Consider the following 13,915-nt stretch of genomic DNA (forward strand, 5'->3'; position numbering starts at 1 on the left):
TTCCGGGTTGCAGCTCAGTAAACAATAACATGAGGTCAAAGCTAGTGTAGTGTAACTTCTGCTGACACACTGGTCGTCCTCTCTGTGTCTGTGCTTATTCAGGGACATATTATTTACCGTCTGTGCTCCTGTCCGGCCATGTTGTTCCTCCGGACAGCGGCTCTCAGCTGCAGAGGTCTGACCGCTCTGCGCTGCCTGCCCACCGGCTACACCACCTCCAGAAGCACCGCTACATACATCCAGGGCCAGAGCCCGGAGCCACGTATCCGAGAATACTTCTACTATATTGACCACCAAGGACAGGTGAGTGTGTGAAGTGACACAAAACAAAACCTTAAAAAATATATCTATGCTATAGATTCTCCCGCCAGCATGACATATTGTTGTGTGCTCCACTTACAGCTTTTCCTCGATGACACTAAAGTGAAGAACTTTGTCACCTGCTTCAAAGGTAAAAGTGAACACCCACACACCCACAACACAGATAGAGCTCATAAGTCAGCCAAAATCCATCCCTACTTAGATCGTGTGACTATTCCCAATTACCTCCACCTGACTATAACTCAAGTATAAAGCAGCCTAAAGGAACAGTCTGACAGGTTTGGGAATATGCATGTTTGCCATGTTAAACAAGTTGGCGCTCGAACCGAGCAAGTTACTTTGAGAACAGCAGAGCTGAATCTGTACAGGGGACACTGTCACATTTTAACAGTTTACTATATATAAAAAACATAGAACTGCAGGATTAACTTCTATCAACCACCTGTTCTTCCACATCTCTGCTCACTGTGTACAGTAACCCTAACCTGGAATATCATATAGCATCAGGTTTGCAGTGTGGTAATTTAATAAAACTTAAATATATTTAGGATATGCACCATGTAATCGGTCACAGCATCCGCTAAAATAGTTTAGGTTTTAAAACTGGATGTGACACTCTCTCTTAAGATAAGGCTGTTATTGTCAACAAATTCAATGAAAAGACTAAAACCAACTATGTGTTAGTTTGTCTCTCAATACTTTTTTATTTCTCTGTCCTGTCTGGCTGTCAGCTGCAGGCCCATTGGTTCCTTTTGAAGATCTAAATTCATACATATTTAGTTTTATATCAAGAAGAGGCTCAGTGATTTCCCTGAAACAGCTGCCCATCGTTAGTGGATAAATCATTGTTTAATGAACTTTGTTGGCATTAAGAAAAACAGAATATTTTTAAGACAGGGTCTCAAGATCAGATAATGAAGTAGGACCCAGATCCCTCCTGATGTCAGGGAATATTGTGCTTTAGTGGCACATATTTTCCTACAAAATTACAAGTAATCAAATTTGTTCTAAGACAGGCTGAACATGTGACTGTGGGTTGAAGTGTGAAACCACTGCCAATGCCCTTAATATAATTCTGATCTGACTAATTATTAGCATTAGAGCAAAACTCATATTTTCCATTGTATGGTCTTTATCTTGCTGTATTGCTCAGAATCTCTTCATCATCCCTGTTTCCTTATTACCAGATAAACCGTTCCTGGTCTTCTTCTTCAGTCGGCTGCGCACAAATCTGAGCGGTCGTTATGAGAAGGACTTCCCCTACATATCCTTATGTGGCAGGGAGAGGAACTTCCTGCGCTGCGATGACCGTCCTGTGGTCTTCACCCACCTGCTGCAGGGTCCTGAAGGGTCACCAGAAATCAAGGGAAATCAGGAGCTGCTATCGTACTGCGGCGGGGCAGAGAAGCTGTCCGCCCCGTTCCGCCCCGAGGCACTGTACATGCATCCTGTCACAGGACGAGTTTACCACCCCTGCTTAGAGCGCGGAGGAGGGGTCGGTCTGGTCAGGTCGGCCCTGGCCATTGAGCTCAGCCCATTCTTTGTTTATGCTTCGGAGCATGGCCAATCAGGACAGCCTACACACTTTCTCTGGGGAGGACAGAAGCACTTGCTGACCAATGAGCTGGCAGGATGCTTTCCCACTGAGGAGGAGGGCAGCGGGGAACAGGGAGAACTGGGATAATGACCAGAACAGGTTTAAAGGTGTACCTTAGATTTTGAAATGCTGCCCACATACGCCATCCGTGTCCCATACTGGCAGTGTGAAATAAGACTGCGCTCTCACTGTTGTGATTGCAATGTGATTGTTACTGTTTGAGGCAAGAGCCGATGTGTCCTCCTAACCTCATTTACATGATGTGTGAGAAGCAATATTCACTGATGATGCAGAGTGTTTTTGGCTCAAGACCCCACAAACAAAGCATTGTCTCCCTTCATTAGAGGTTGCAGTTTAAACTTATTTTCCCTTTAGTTTCTTTGGATTAATTTGAATGATATTCATGGTCCTGAACAGGTTTAATTATCCAGTATGTCACACAGAAAGATAAGAGAAAAGTCTCTTAAGATTAACATACTGTAGCGGGGTGTAATAGAAGTTTATCTTTTTTATTTGCTTTCCTGTAAATCATCTCAATGATGACTGTATTTATCATCCTGCCCCCCAGGTTGGAGAGGCTGAAGCTACAGTGTGCTTGAAGCTCAGACTTGGTGGCACTGTGTCTGCATGTGTAAAGAGAAGATTCAGTCTCAGGTGAAACCTTAATCGAAGGTCCAGTGTGTAGGATTTAGGGGGATACATCAGCAGAAATGGGATATAATGTTCATAACTATGTGTTCATTAGTGTATAATCACATGTAACTAAGAATTGTTTTCTTCTCGTTACCTTAGAATGAGCCATTTATATCTACAAACGAAGTGGGTCCTCGTCATGGTTGTAGAAAGAGAACTGGATACAGCTTTGGAGGCGTGGCCCCATTTATTTTTTATGAAAGATGCTCAGTGACGCATGAAGCTAAAAAAGTTCAACTTCTGTGTGTAAAATTAGCCTTATTGTCCGAACTTCTCTTAAACCCTCTGGTAACTTGAATGGGAATAAATTTATTTGATTGTGCAGCTCGTCTACACTTTCAAAATGTTATCAGACTGCAGGGATCAAATCCAAAGAGTTAAATTAGTCATTTCATGGGAGTTCTGACAATAATCACGTGATGGACCAGGAAGTTGGAATTACTTGGTTTGGACACTACGTCACATTGACTTCAAAGTCGGGCGCACTCTCTGGAGGCCTGGTCCCCATGTTGTTTCTACAGTAACCCAGAATGGTAAACAAAACACCAGCTCTAAATAGGGATATTCGCAATTTGCGTTGGCCACCACAGTCCACCTACACATGGCTCATGGGAAAAATTTCAGTTGGTTGCACTTTGCAACCTCACCACTAGATGTCACTAACTCACACACACTAGACCTTTAATCCAAAGTAAAAAGTAGGTAATGAAAGCAAAGCTGATTTGAAAAAGAGAGCAGTTACTTGGCACATTGACTACAGATAGTTATATGTCAAACAACAACTGAATAAAGTATATTCTGTTGCAGATGTCTGCAACAGAAAGTACAAATTTGAATTGAATAGTATTCAGAGTTTTTATTATAGCCTATGGTAGAAAGAAAACACTATTAATTTGTATGTGAATAACACCAGGATCATTTTCTGTGGCAAAGCAACTTCATGAGAAGCACTTTAGAATAAACGACTGAATGTTCACAGTCAGATCCTTCTTTAATAAAGTGATTTACTCTGAATATCTTGTTTGCTTTTTTTATACTGTAATATTCCTGACATGAAAAAAAAATGTTTTAGCTGAAATTGTCACTGTAGATTTTTATACCAATTCCCTGAAGGTAACAAAGTACATTTACTCAAGTATGGCACTTTGTAATTTTAATACGTTTATATTAATTCCATTTTGTGCTGTTTTGCACTTTAACACTACAACATGATGGAGTCACTTTGCAGATGAGTTCCAACTTTAAAATGCATCTATCTACAATTCAGCACTATCTGTGTGGAGTGCTTTTGCTTTTGATACTTTATACTTATGTACATCTTTTTCCAAGTTTTGACTGCAGGATTTATATTCTTAACATTGTACTCAGTGAAAGTTTTGAATCCTCTCTCCATTCTGTCAGAACATTACAAGCCAACATGAACAACCGTACCTGGAAAAGGTACAAGTTATCATAAACTTAATCTAAATTATAAATCTAAATTGAGTCACACCAATCTGTTGTGTAAAGGCACATGACCTAAACGGGATTCTTTTTTGTTTGTTTTGCTTCCTTTGAACACGTGATGGTCATAAAACGCTCAGTCAACAAAGACATATTGAATTATAAACAGCAAACCATCTAAAACTTGAACTGTAGCATAGGTTTCCATCAAACCTCTCCCTGCTTTCAGGATATCTACCTCTGTGCTCTGTTCCTGCCTCAGCAAGTGAAGTAGTCAGTGGTGCTTTGGAGAACTCCATGTCCCAGAGATCCCAGCATTAGTGACCCGGGAACCAGGACTTGAATAACATGGCAGCGCCGTCCAGCAACACATGCGGGGTTATGGAGCAGTCTATCCGGGAGCGGGTTCCCCCGCTGCTCACGGACCTGTACCAGTTCACCATGGCGTACGCGTACTGGCGGGCCGGGCGGCACCAGGAGCCCGCCGTATTCGAGCTCTTCTTCAGGGACAATCCGTTCGGCGGCGGCTTCTCGCTGTTCGCCGGGCTGCACGACTGTCTGCTGTTCATGCGCAGCTTTCGCTTCACAGACGAAGGTGAGCAAGTCAATCTTGACTTTACTACCTAAGTATTACGATTTAAAAAACAGCAATTTAAGCTGTCAAAGCTAACAAAGTGACAGAGTTATTCCCCCCATCAGATAAGCATGTCATTGGTTTCCTGCAAACTTATTTTACGCATACCCGCTGTGGTTGCGCAATACTCCGCTGTGCGACCCCCGAGGGTGTCAGTGATAGCCTAGTTGGTGAATGCCGGTGGAGTGTTTCACTGAACTTTGACGTTTAGCTCTGAACTTCAGCACACAACCTGTAATCTCTTCGTGCTGAAAGGATCAGCGCATGAAGCAACACACTGCATACCAAGAAAGTTTACTGAAACACTGCTTGTTCTCTTGTTACTGCAGGGTATTATTTGCTTTTGGCTCAAGCTTATCCAGATGCGATCTAAAGCCAGAAGGGGTGTTGAGTCATTGAAACTAGTTCCACATTGATTAACTCAACTCAACTTAACTTTATTTATAAAGCGCTTTAAAACAACCACAGCTGAAACAAAGTGCTCTACATAGGAGGTCATAAAAACAACAAAACAGTGATAAGATAATAAGATAATAATAAAAAGCAGTTAAAACAAAAAACAATAAAAACAGCAACAAATAAATACAAACAGAACGAGGTCTCATGCTGGGTTAAAAGCCAGTGAGTAAACGTGGGTTTTAAGGTTGGTTTTAAAAACAGACAGTGAGGAGGCCTGTCTGATGTGCAGAGGTAGATTGTTCCACATTTTTGGAGCAGCAACGGAGAATGCATGGTCTCCTCTAAGCGTTAGCTTGGACCCCAGTACCTCAAGGAGCAGCTGATCAGCTGACCTGAGGCAGAGAGGTAGGGGGGGCGAGGCCATTTAAAGATTTAAAAACAAATAAAAAGATCTTAAAATGAACTCTAAAGTTCACAGGCAGCCAGTGGAGGGAGGCCAGGATAGGTGTAATGTGCTCTCTCATTCGTACTCCAGTTAGCAGACGAACGGCAGCGTTCTGGACTAACTGGAGATGTGCAAGGGAGGACTGGCTAACTCCAAAATAAAGTGCATTGCAGTAATCCAGCCGAGACATGATGAAGGCATGGATTACTGTTTTAAAGTGCTGATGTGCAAGAAAAGGCTTCACCTTCGCAAGCTGCCTGAGGTGAAAGAAACTCAACTTTACTACTGCACTAATTTGCCGTCCAATTTAAAATCACTGTCCATCTTAAAACCCAAGTTAGTGACAGTAGACTTTGCATAAACTGCCAAAGGACCCAGATCAACAGGGGAGGAAACACAGGAGCCGCTGGGGCCAAACACCATCACCTGTTTTTTTTTTCCATTAAAATTTAAAAAGTTTTAAAATGCTACTTACACACTGATGCATCAGTATATAGTGGTAGAATGTAACCAAGCACATTTACTCAACTACTGTACTAACCGGTAAGTACATAAGTTTATGCTACTTTATACTTCTAGACCAGGGGTGTCAAACTCATTTTAGTTCAGGGGCCACTTACAGCCCAATTTGATCTCAAGTGGGCCAGACCACTCAAACCACTGCGTAATAACCTAGAAGTATCAAACTCTTCAAATTTATCTTTCATTCTGAAAATGTTAATCCATTAACCAAACAAAAAAATATAATTATAATTATGGGCTGTACTCTGGTCAGAGTACCAAAGCTTCTAAGGCAGTATTTCACATGAAGTATCTGCTCACTGTCTAAATTGCTTCTGAAACCCCTCAGCCTTCACATGTGCGTCAACATGGCGGCAAAGTCATCTGGAGGGCCAGATTGTTCCCTTTGGCAGGCTGGTTCTGGCCCCAGTCCATATATTGACAACCCTGTTCTTGACAGATTAGACAGTCTACTTCTAGACTTCTATATTTATAATTTAAAAATATAGATTTGAATGTGTACGTGGTTGTGAGACTGACGTGATGAGCTTATGTGTCTGTGTGTGTTGGTGCATGTGTACACATTTATATGCTGCTAACCGGACTGCTCCAACAAAGTTTTGTATAACACAGTAACAAAAAAAGTGTCTGTCTGTCTGTCTGTCTGTCTTGTCTGTCTTGTCTGTCTGTCTATATATGTGTCTATCTTATACTCCATTATATCTCAGAGGGAACTATTGTACTTTTTACTCCACTGCATTTATTTGACACTTACAGTTACTACTAGTTACTTTATGAATTAAAAAAAAATGATATGCTTATATGATATGATGCAGTACTACACAATTAATCCACCCAGAAGTACACACAGAAGTATCTAACACTGTACATAACTTCTGATACTTTAAAGTACATTCTGCTGATACTACTTTTGCAATTTTACTTAAGTAACATTTTGAATTCAGGACTTTTACTTGTAATAGAGTATTTTTAGACTGTGATATTTATATGTTTACTTCTGCAAAATTATTACTTTTGTTGCGATACTTTAAGTGCTTTTACTTAATTATGTTTTTGAACTTACACTTGTAATGGAGTATTTTTACATAACTGTATTGCTACTTTTCTTTAATATTTCTGGTGGCGTGTAGTAAAAAGTAAAATACTCAGGTAAATGAAAGTACCTAAATTGTACTTGTCTTAAAGTAATACAAGGTCAGGCCACACTTGTAATAACCACACTTACCCACGTTCAGTCTAAACTTCCTCTAAGTCACACCACTGAAGTCTGTTGGTAGCTGCAGGATTAGATTATCTTTACAGTAAATTATTAGATTTAGCTCTATTATTGTAATTGTGTGTGTGTGTGGTGGTAAGAACATGTGAGGGCACATGGAGGGCACACATACTTGTGTAAGAGCATGTGTGTCATAGGATGAAGTATGCCCTGTGTTGTAACTGACAGTGTTCCAGCTGTTGTGGTAACGTTGTGCTTTCTGGATCCAGATGTGGAGTTCCTGCGCTCTGTCCTGCCCCCAACCACCGACCCCGCCTTCTTCCAGTTCCTTCGAGGCCTGGACTGCTCCGGTGTCACGCTCCGCTCTGTCTCAGAGGGCACTGTGGTGTTTGCCAGGGTGAGCTGCAGGGTGGAAATGAAGGTCAAAGGTCAAACATAGGGGTCAGAGGGAGTAACTTGTGATACATGTCTAACACATCTGCAGGTGCCTCTGATGGAGGTGGCAGGTCCGCTGGCTGTGGTTCAACTGCTGGAGACCAGTTTACTGTGTCTGGTCAACTATGCCAGGTAAGAACCAAAACAAAATCAAACACACTGTGGGGGTGGAAAAGGTCACGGAGGACAAGATGCACATATACACTCATGTCATTATTGAAGTCCCACATATGTGTACTGTGTGCATCTGTGTGTAATTATACAATTCAGCCATGCAGATGCTGCTCATGAGTTACTCCCAGCAAATAGGCGACTGCAAGTGCATGTGTGACTGAAACCGGCCAGCAATCTCATCAGACATTACTGTCTTTCAGAGGCCGTGGCATGCTCATTTTTTAAGCAAGGGTGAAGGTAGTGATTATCATGTGAAACAAGTCATACATCCTCTGAATGCACAGGCTCTCTAGTTTGTGGTTGTCAAGTTTTATAAAGCTGTGATTATCGTGGACATCACAGTTATTATACAGTCAGGTCAAGTAAAAAAAAACTGGTCTCACTACAATGAAATAGCTTCTATTGGGGCTAACATCATCACACATGAATACAACTGGGCCCACTGAATCCACAAGAGTCTCAGCTTCCCAGTCATACCCAATTTAATCAACCCCAAGACTGTTTAAAGAATCCCACTATGCAGAGATATTCAAATACACCATTTATGTAATAGGTGAAAATAACACATTTATACTGCATGGTTCATGGTTTTTGCCAAAAAAAAAAGTGGGCATGTCTTTAAAGGGGAGTCTATACAGGGATCGTACAGTTCAAGGGACCCCCTCTGAAAATAACCATGCCAGTTTTTCCCTTGCCAAAATTTTGCCTAACTGTGGAGCGTTATTTAGCCCCCCTTTTGTTTGTCTGAATTGTCTAGTTTGTGACAAGTGATCAAAATGAGCCAGCACAGCCTCTCAAAGACAGTGTTGTTGAGAAAGCCGAGGTTGTCGGGAGATTACGCATATGTGGGATTTTTAGTATATAATTACATAAGTGTATGTATGTGCATCTTACACACACACACACACACACACACACACACACACACACACACATACCATACACTGAGCTCCACCATGAGACATAAAGCAGTCTATTTCTGTTCTGTCTCCTGTCTGTGGTCAGTCTGGTGTGCAGTAACGCTGCCCGTTTCCGCCTGGCGGCCGGCCCCAGGAGAAAGCTGCTGGAGATGGGCCTCAGGAGGGCTCAGGGACCAGATGGAGGGCTCACCGCCTCACGATACACACACATTGGAGGTGAATGTTGTGTGGTCTGTCAAACATTCATGTTGTGACACACAGTGTACAGCTCTTATCCACATTTGTGGTTGTATTAGCTACAAGTATCTATCTTAACACAAATAGCCTGATAGCCAACATAGGTGATTGGAACAGAGATGATATGTAGCAAATTATTTTTCAAAATTAACTTTATTCAGGTGTGTTGCCTCGGGCCTGAATGTGCTCTGAATTTGCCACTTGATAATTTTGGCACACGCACACTAATGAAACATTAGTAAATACCGTGTCAATTGCAAATGTCCATCACATTTTGTGTCTAATTATGTTCCATGTACGCACATGTGAAAAGAAATGGTCACTGGGCATTAACCAAAACAGGTGAAGTCTAACCATCCTCTCCTCGCCTGTACTTCTCTCTCTCTCACTGCTGTATGTAGGGGCGTGCTCAGTGTGGGCACACTGATTGCACATGTACAGAGGCGTGGCCTTTGTTACACCCAGACTGAATCTGTCTTTCAGGTTTTGACCTCACCAGTAATGTTCAGGCTGGTTTCCTGTTTGGGGTCCCCGTCGCAGGGACCATGGCGCACTCATATGTCACTTCCTTTACCTCCCTGGAGGAGGTCAGGCCACAAGTGAGTATGTTGTTTCTGCTCCAGTCATCCTTACAGGATCGCACAAAGACCATCATTATCCGAAGCACACGTTAAGTTTGTGAATGGATCTCATTCATCACAGTGAAAATTTGACAACTTTTATGTCTTTATCTGTTATGTTGTTATGTAATTGTTGGAGAATGGGACAAACCAGTGCAGAGAGCTAGGTTCAGGCCCCAGCAGCAAGACTTCCTGTACAGCTGTGTGGTCCAATAAACCTAATTTACTGGCGGGAAGCCATCGAGGGATTACTTCATTGTGACTCCTAAAACTGATTGGTTAAATACAGTGCAAGTTGTGTAATATGCATACATCATTCAGTTTCATTTCAGTGGTCATGTGGAAAAGAAGGGACTGCAGGCAGCATCAGTACTGCAGGATGCATATTGTTGACAGTGGAGTTAACAATGACAAGGAATATAGTGCAGAGAAACTGCCTGATTCAGATTGGGGGGAAAAAGTGGGAACATGCTTATGTTAAGTACTGCACATTCAGTTGGACTGTTTTTAAAACTGCGCTGATGCATTCACAGACACTCTGACACCAGAGATTTTACTGCACAGATGGACACAATTCTTTCATATGTAATAATACAACCCTGTTTCAAATTTCCACTCAGACTCTTGCTGCAGTAAACAGGGACCCCAATCCAGTTGACTTAATTTCGTTGACGAAGGGCTGGTTGAGTCGTGTGTGTGAGCTTCTGGGAGCTGAGCCTGGGAAGATCCGCGAGGGCGAGCTGGCTTCTTTTTTGTCCTACGCCATCGCCTACCCCCAGAACTTCCTCCCTGTGATCGACAGCTACAGTGTTGGCTGGTAACTAGCGGTGTTACGTTTGATCAGGGCTTTTATCATGTGAATGATGACCAACAGTATCTCATTTTCTGTAGAATCACGATAATGTAAAAGACTCCAGTCATATAAACGCTTACATGATCCAACCGAACCCTACTTTTATGCTGTTCAGTCTTCCTGCAATTTCTCTGAAAATAGGCATATTATTTACTCACTTTCAAACTTCTTCAGTTATCTATACTGTACAGTATACTGTGTGGAAAATTACTAAGCGCATGTGCTTAATTATTGTACTTAAATATATTTTTGAGGCACTTTTTGTGACCTTTTACAGAGACGGAAGTGTGTAGTTGGGGCCGTTGTCGTTTTGCGCATTTCAAAGTTTCACCATAGTGATTTTTTTTCCTCTAAATTTCTCATATGGTTTCTTTTCAAATAACTGTCCAAGGCCAAAAGAGGTCAAAGTATCCAATATTTTACCAAATAAGCAAAGATTAGAGAAAAGTCTAAAAATGTATAATAAATTATTATTATACATTATAATTATATTATTATCAGAACTTTTTCCTCTGCCATTAATCATCTCATCACCACTCAGATTTATTGGGAACCACTGGACTAAACTATCTAACAGTGAAAAGCTGCTTTACATATTGATGCATCTGTATCAATCAGTGTTAATTTAATAATGTCATAAATTTAGATGATATTACACAAGTACTTTGATTTAAAGATCCAGTGTGTAGGATTTAGCAGGAGGTATTGGCAGAAATTGAGCATAGCGTTAGTTCAGGCAGGAAACGATGTCAAGCTCAGCTAATTGGTGGAAGGGAGTCAGCTGATAGATCACATGATTCCTCTCTATTCAGCCAATTGGCAAATCTCATTCAGGGCACCGTATTTAAACTTCAGGCTTTCCTTGAATGCACGTGGGCAGAGAGGTGTGCTCTTTCTGCCTTAGGTTTTCACTGTTTGTACATGGAAGGGCAGAAAGGTGTGCTCTCCCTTTCTTCGGCTTTCCATGTAGGCACGTTAAAGGGCAGAGAGGTGTGCTCTCCCTTTCTTCGGCTTTCCATGTAGGCATGTTAAAGGGCAGAGAGGTGTGCTCTCCCTGCCTCAGGCTTTCCATGTAGGAGCATGGAAGGGCAGAGAGGTTTGCTCTCTCGGCCTTCTGCTTTCCACATAGGCAGGTGAAAGGGCGGAGAGGTATGCTCTCTCCTCCTTAGGCTTTTTGCATAGGCCTAGGAAAGGCAGAGAGGCCGCAGAACAGAGCCATACCACCAAATAGAATACTGCAAATGGAAATAAAGTTTTCTTTGACAAAAATGGTCCTGACTGAAGTGGAATACAATATTTACAATTATGTTTCTTATAGTGTAAAATCACCTGATCGTTGTGTTTTCAGTAGCTTGGAATGACCTGTTTATATCCACAAACCAAACACTGGTTCTGAAGAGGGCCCTTTCAGGTTTTTATGTTACCTTGAAGGCCACCATATGTTCTCTACACACTTGGAAAGGAAAGCTGTATTCAGTTGCTTGAAATCTGTAACCTCTTTGCTAGATGCCACTACATCCTACACACTGGTCCTTTAAGTAGAATTCCAAATGCAGAACTTTCAGTGGCAGTGGTGTATCTTTTACAATGTGGTAGTGGTTCCTCTACTAAAGTGAACAATCAAAGTACTTCTTCCACCCCTGATGTTGCATCATTTATTTGAAAAGAAGATAATTATAACAACAGACCATGCTTAGTAATGATAATTAGTTAATAAATTTATAGATATCACATCAGTCCTCATTAGAAACAGTAGAAGTACAATGTGCTATATTTACCAGCAGGTGTCACTAATGTGCACTGAGGTAATCGGGTTTGGAGTAATCAATCTGTCAGTGATATTATTTGGTGAAAAGCCTCAGTGCTATACTGGTAACTGCAACGATGCTCCCTGTGTTTTATAATGTTACAGTGACAGACTGTCCTTCATCCAGGGCTGCAGCCTGCTCCTAATGGATACCTTTATCACTGATTAATCTGTTGATCATGTTTCTTTTAATACAGAGCAGGAAATGTTTAAACAATGACTCATACAGTATAATAATGGAAAATCGTATTTTCTCAGAAACCAGTGTGACCTGTGTTTCATGCTCATATGATGATGTGTGTGCATGTGTGATTTCAGTAGTGGTCTGTTGAACTTCTGCGCTGTGGCCTTGGCACTGTGTGAACTGGGCTACAGGCCTGTAGGAATTCGTCTGGACAGCGGGGACCTCTGCAGGCAGTCAGTTGAAGTCCGCCGCGTCTTCAGACTCTGCAGCGAGCAGTGAGTGAGGTGCCATGCTGCATGTCTTTAAAGCCTACAGTGAGAATATATGTTGCCCCACCACAGGTCTGATTGTCTGTTGTTCTTTTTTGTGTGTTTCATCTCTACAGTTTCTCCGTCTCTGCCTTCGACTCACTGATCATTGTTGGGACCAACAACATCACAGAGCAAAGCATGGCTGAGCTCAACAAGAAGGTAGATTGCGTCTGAACATGTGAATTGTTGATGATGAACTTTTTAAAAAACTGTTCCCTGATGTTCTGTGCATTTATGTTTCAGGAGAATGAGATTGATGCAGTGGGTGTTGGAACACATCTGGTCACCTGCACACAACAACCCTCGCTGGGCTGTGTGTATAAGGTAATGTGTTAAACAAAAGTGCACCTAGCTGTCTCTCCAAATACCCTGAACTTAATTCTCCTATCATGTTTACTTTTGTATGTGTGTTAGCTGGTGGAGGTGAGGGGCAGCCCTAGGATGAAGATCAGTGAAGACCCACAGAAGAGTACTGTTCCAGGGAGGAAAGCTGTCTACAGGCTACTTGATGCTGAGGGTGAGAATCCATCTTCACTACCTCCTTTACCCCAGTTCAGACACACTTATTTCTCTCAATATATTCACCGTCTTACTGTACATTTGGCTCCTTTTTTTAGCTGCACACATTGTCATCCCAATAGATCCTATGTCTGTGGACATGTCTGTGTCTGGGACTCTCATGCTCACAGGTTGTGGGTGATATGATGATATTCTATGAGACGATCGTGATAGCCATCCCTTTAATGTCTCTTGGTGTATTAGGCCATATTTTGCATTCTTGCAATTCAGTGAAGGGGACTGCTTTATGGCAGTATTCAGTTTTTAATAGGATCTTTGCATAGATGAGATACAGCACCTATATTTTTTCAGAAATTTATTTGTTAAAAATCATATATATCATATAATACAGTGGTGTGAAAAAGTGTTTGCCCCCTTCCTGATTTCTTACTTTTTTGCATGTTTTCCACACTTGAATGTTTCAGATCATCAAACAAATTTAAACATTAGTCAAAGATAACACAAGTAAACACAAAATGCAGTTTTTAAATGAACGGTTTTATTAATGAGGAAGAAAAAAATCCAAAGCTACATGGCCCTGTGTGA

General features: G+C 41.6%; 2 protein-coding genes across 2 annotated transcripts in view; both read left to right on the top strand.

Annotated features, from left to right (window-relative positions):
* c10h8orf82 (chromosome 10 C8orf82 homolog) lies at nt 1-3,625 on the top strand. Its single transcript, XM_050054063.1, has 3 exons — nt 1-303; nt 403-451; nt 1,509-3,625. The coding sequence occupies exons 1-3, from the start codon at nt 139-141 to the stop codon at nt 2,003-2,005; spliced, it is 711 nt and encodes a 236-aa protein (XP_049910020.1). The 5' UTR covers nt 1-138; the 3' UTR covers nt 2,006-3,625.
* Nucleotides 3,626-4,228: 603 nt separating this feature from the next.
* Nucleotides 4,229-13,915, top strand: part of naprt (nicotinate phosphoribosyltransferase) — a 13,575-nt gene continuing 3,888 nt past the window's right edge. Inside the window, exons 1-10 of the mRNA XM_050054062.1 lie at nt 4,229-4,649; nt 7,540-7,667; nt 7,755-7,837; nt 8,885-9,015; nt 9,520-9,635; nt 10,277-10,473; nt 12,635-12,775; nt 12,886-12,970; nt 13,055-13,135; nt 13,226-13,328. Of these exons, the coding sequence (XP_049910019.1) occupies nt 4,403-4,649; nt 7,540-7,667; nt 7,755-7,837; nt 8,885-9,015; nt 9,520-9,635; nt 10,277-10,473; nt 12,635-12,775; nt 12,886-12,970; nt 13,055-13,135; nt 13,226-13,328 (1,312 nt within the window). The 5' untranslated portion in view covers nt 4,229-4,402. The remainder of the gene's footprint in view (nt 4,650-7,539; nt 7,668-7,754; nt 7,838-8,884; nt 9,016-9,519; nt 9,636-10,276; nt 10,474-12,634; nt 12,776-12,885; nt 12,971-13,054; nt 13,136-13,225; nt 13,329-13,915) is intronic.

This window comes from Epinephelus moara, chromosome 10 (assembly GCF_006386435.1).
Source record: "Epinephelus moara isolate mb chromosome 10, YSFRI_EMoa_1.0, whole genome shotgun sequence".
NCBI lineage: Eukaryota > Metazoa > Chordata > Actinopteri > Perciformes > Serranidae > Epinephelus > Epinephelus moara.

What these genes read in the sequence shown, in the direction of transcription:
- c10h8orf82 (XM_050054063.1), top strand. Translation starts at nt 139, where the DNA reads ATGTTGTTCCTCCGGACAGCGGCTCTCAGCTGCAGAGGTCTGACCGCT. An exon ending in ATATTGACCACCAAGGACAG is followed by an intron (nt 304 to 402) that starts GTGAGTGTGTGA and finishes CTCCACTTACAG; the next exon opens with CTTTTCCTCGATGACACTAA. An exon ending in CTTTGTCACCTGCTTCAAAG is followed by an intron (nt 452 to 1,508) that starts GTAAAAGTGAAC and finishes CCTTATTACCAG; the next exon opens with ATAAACCGTTCCTGGTCTTC.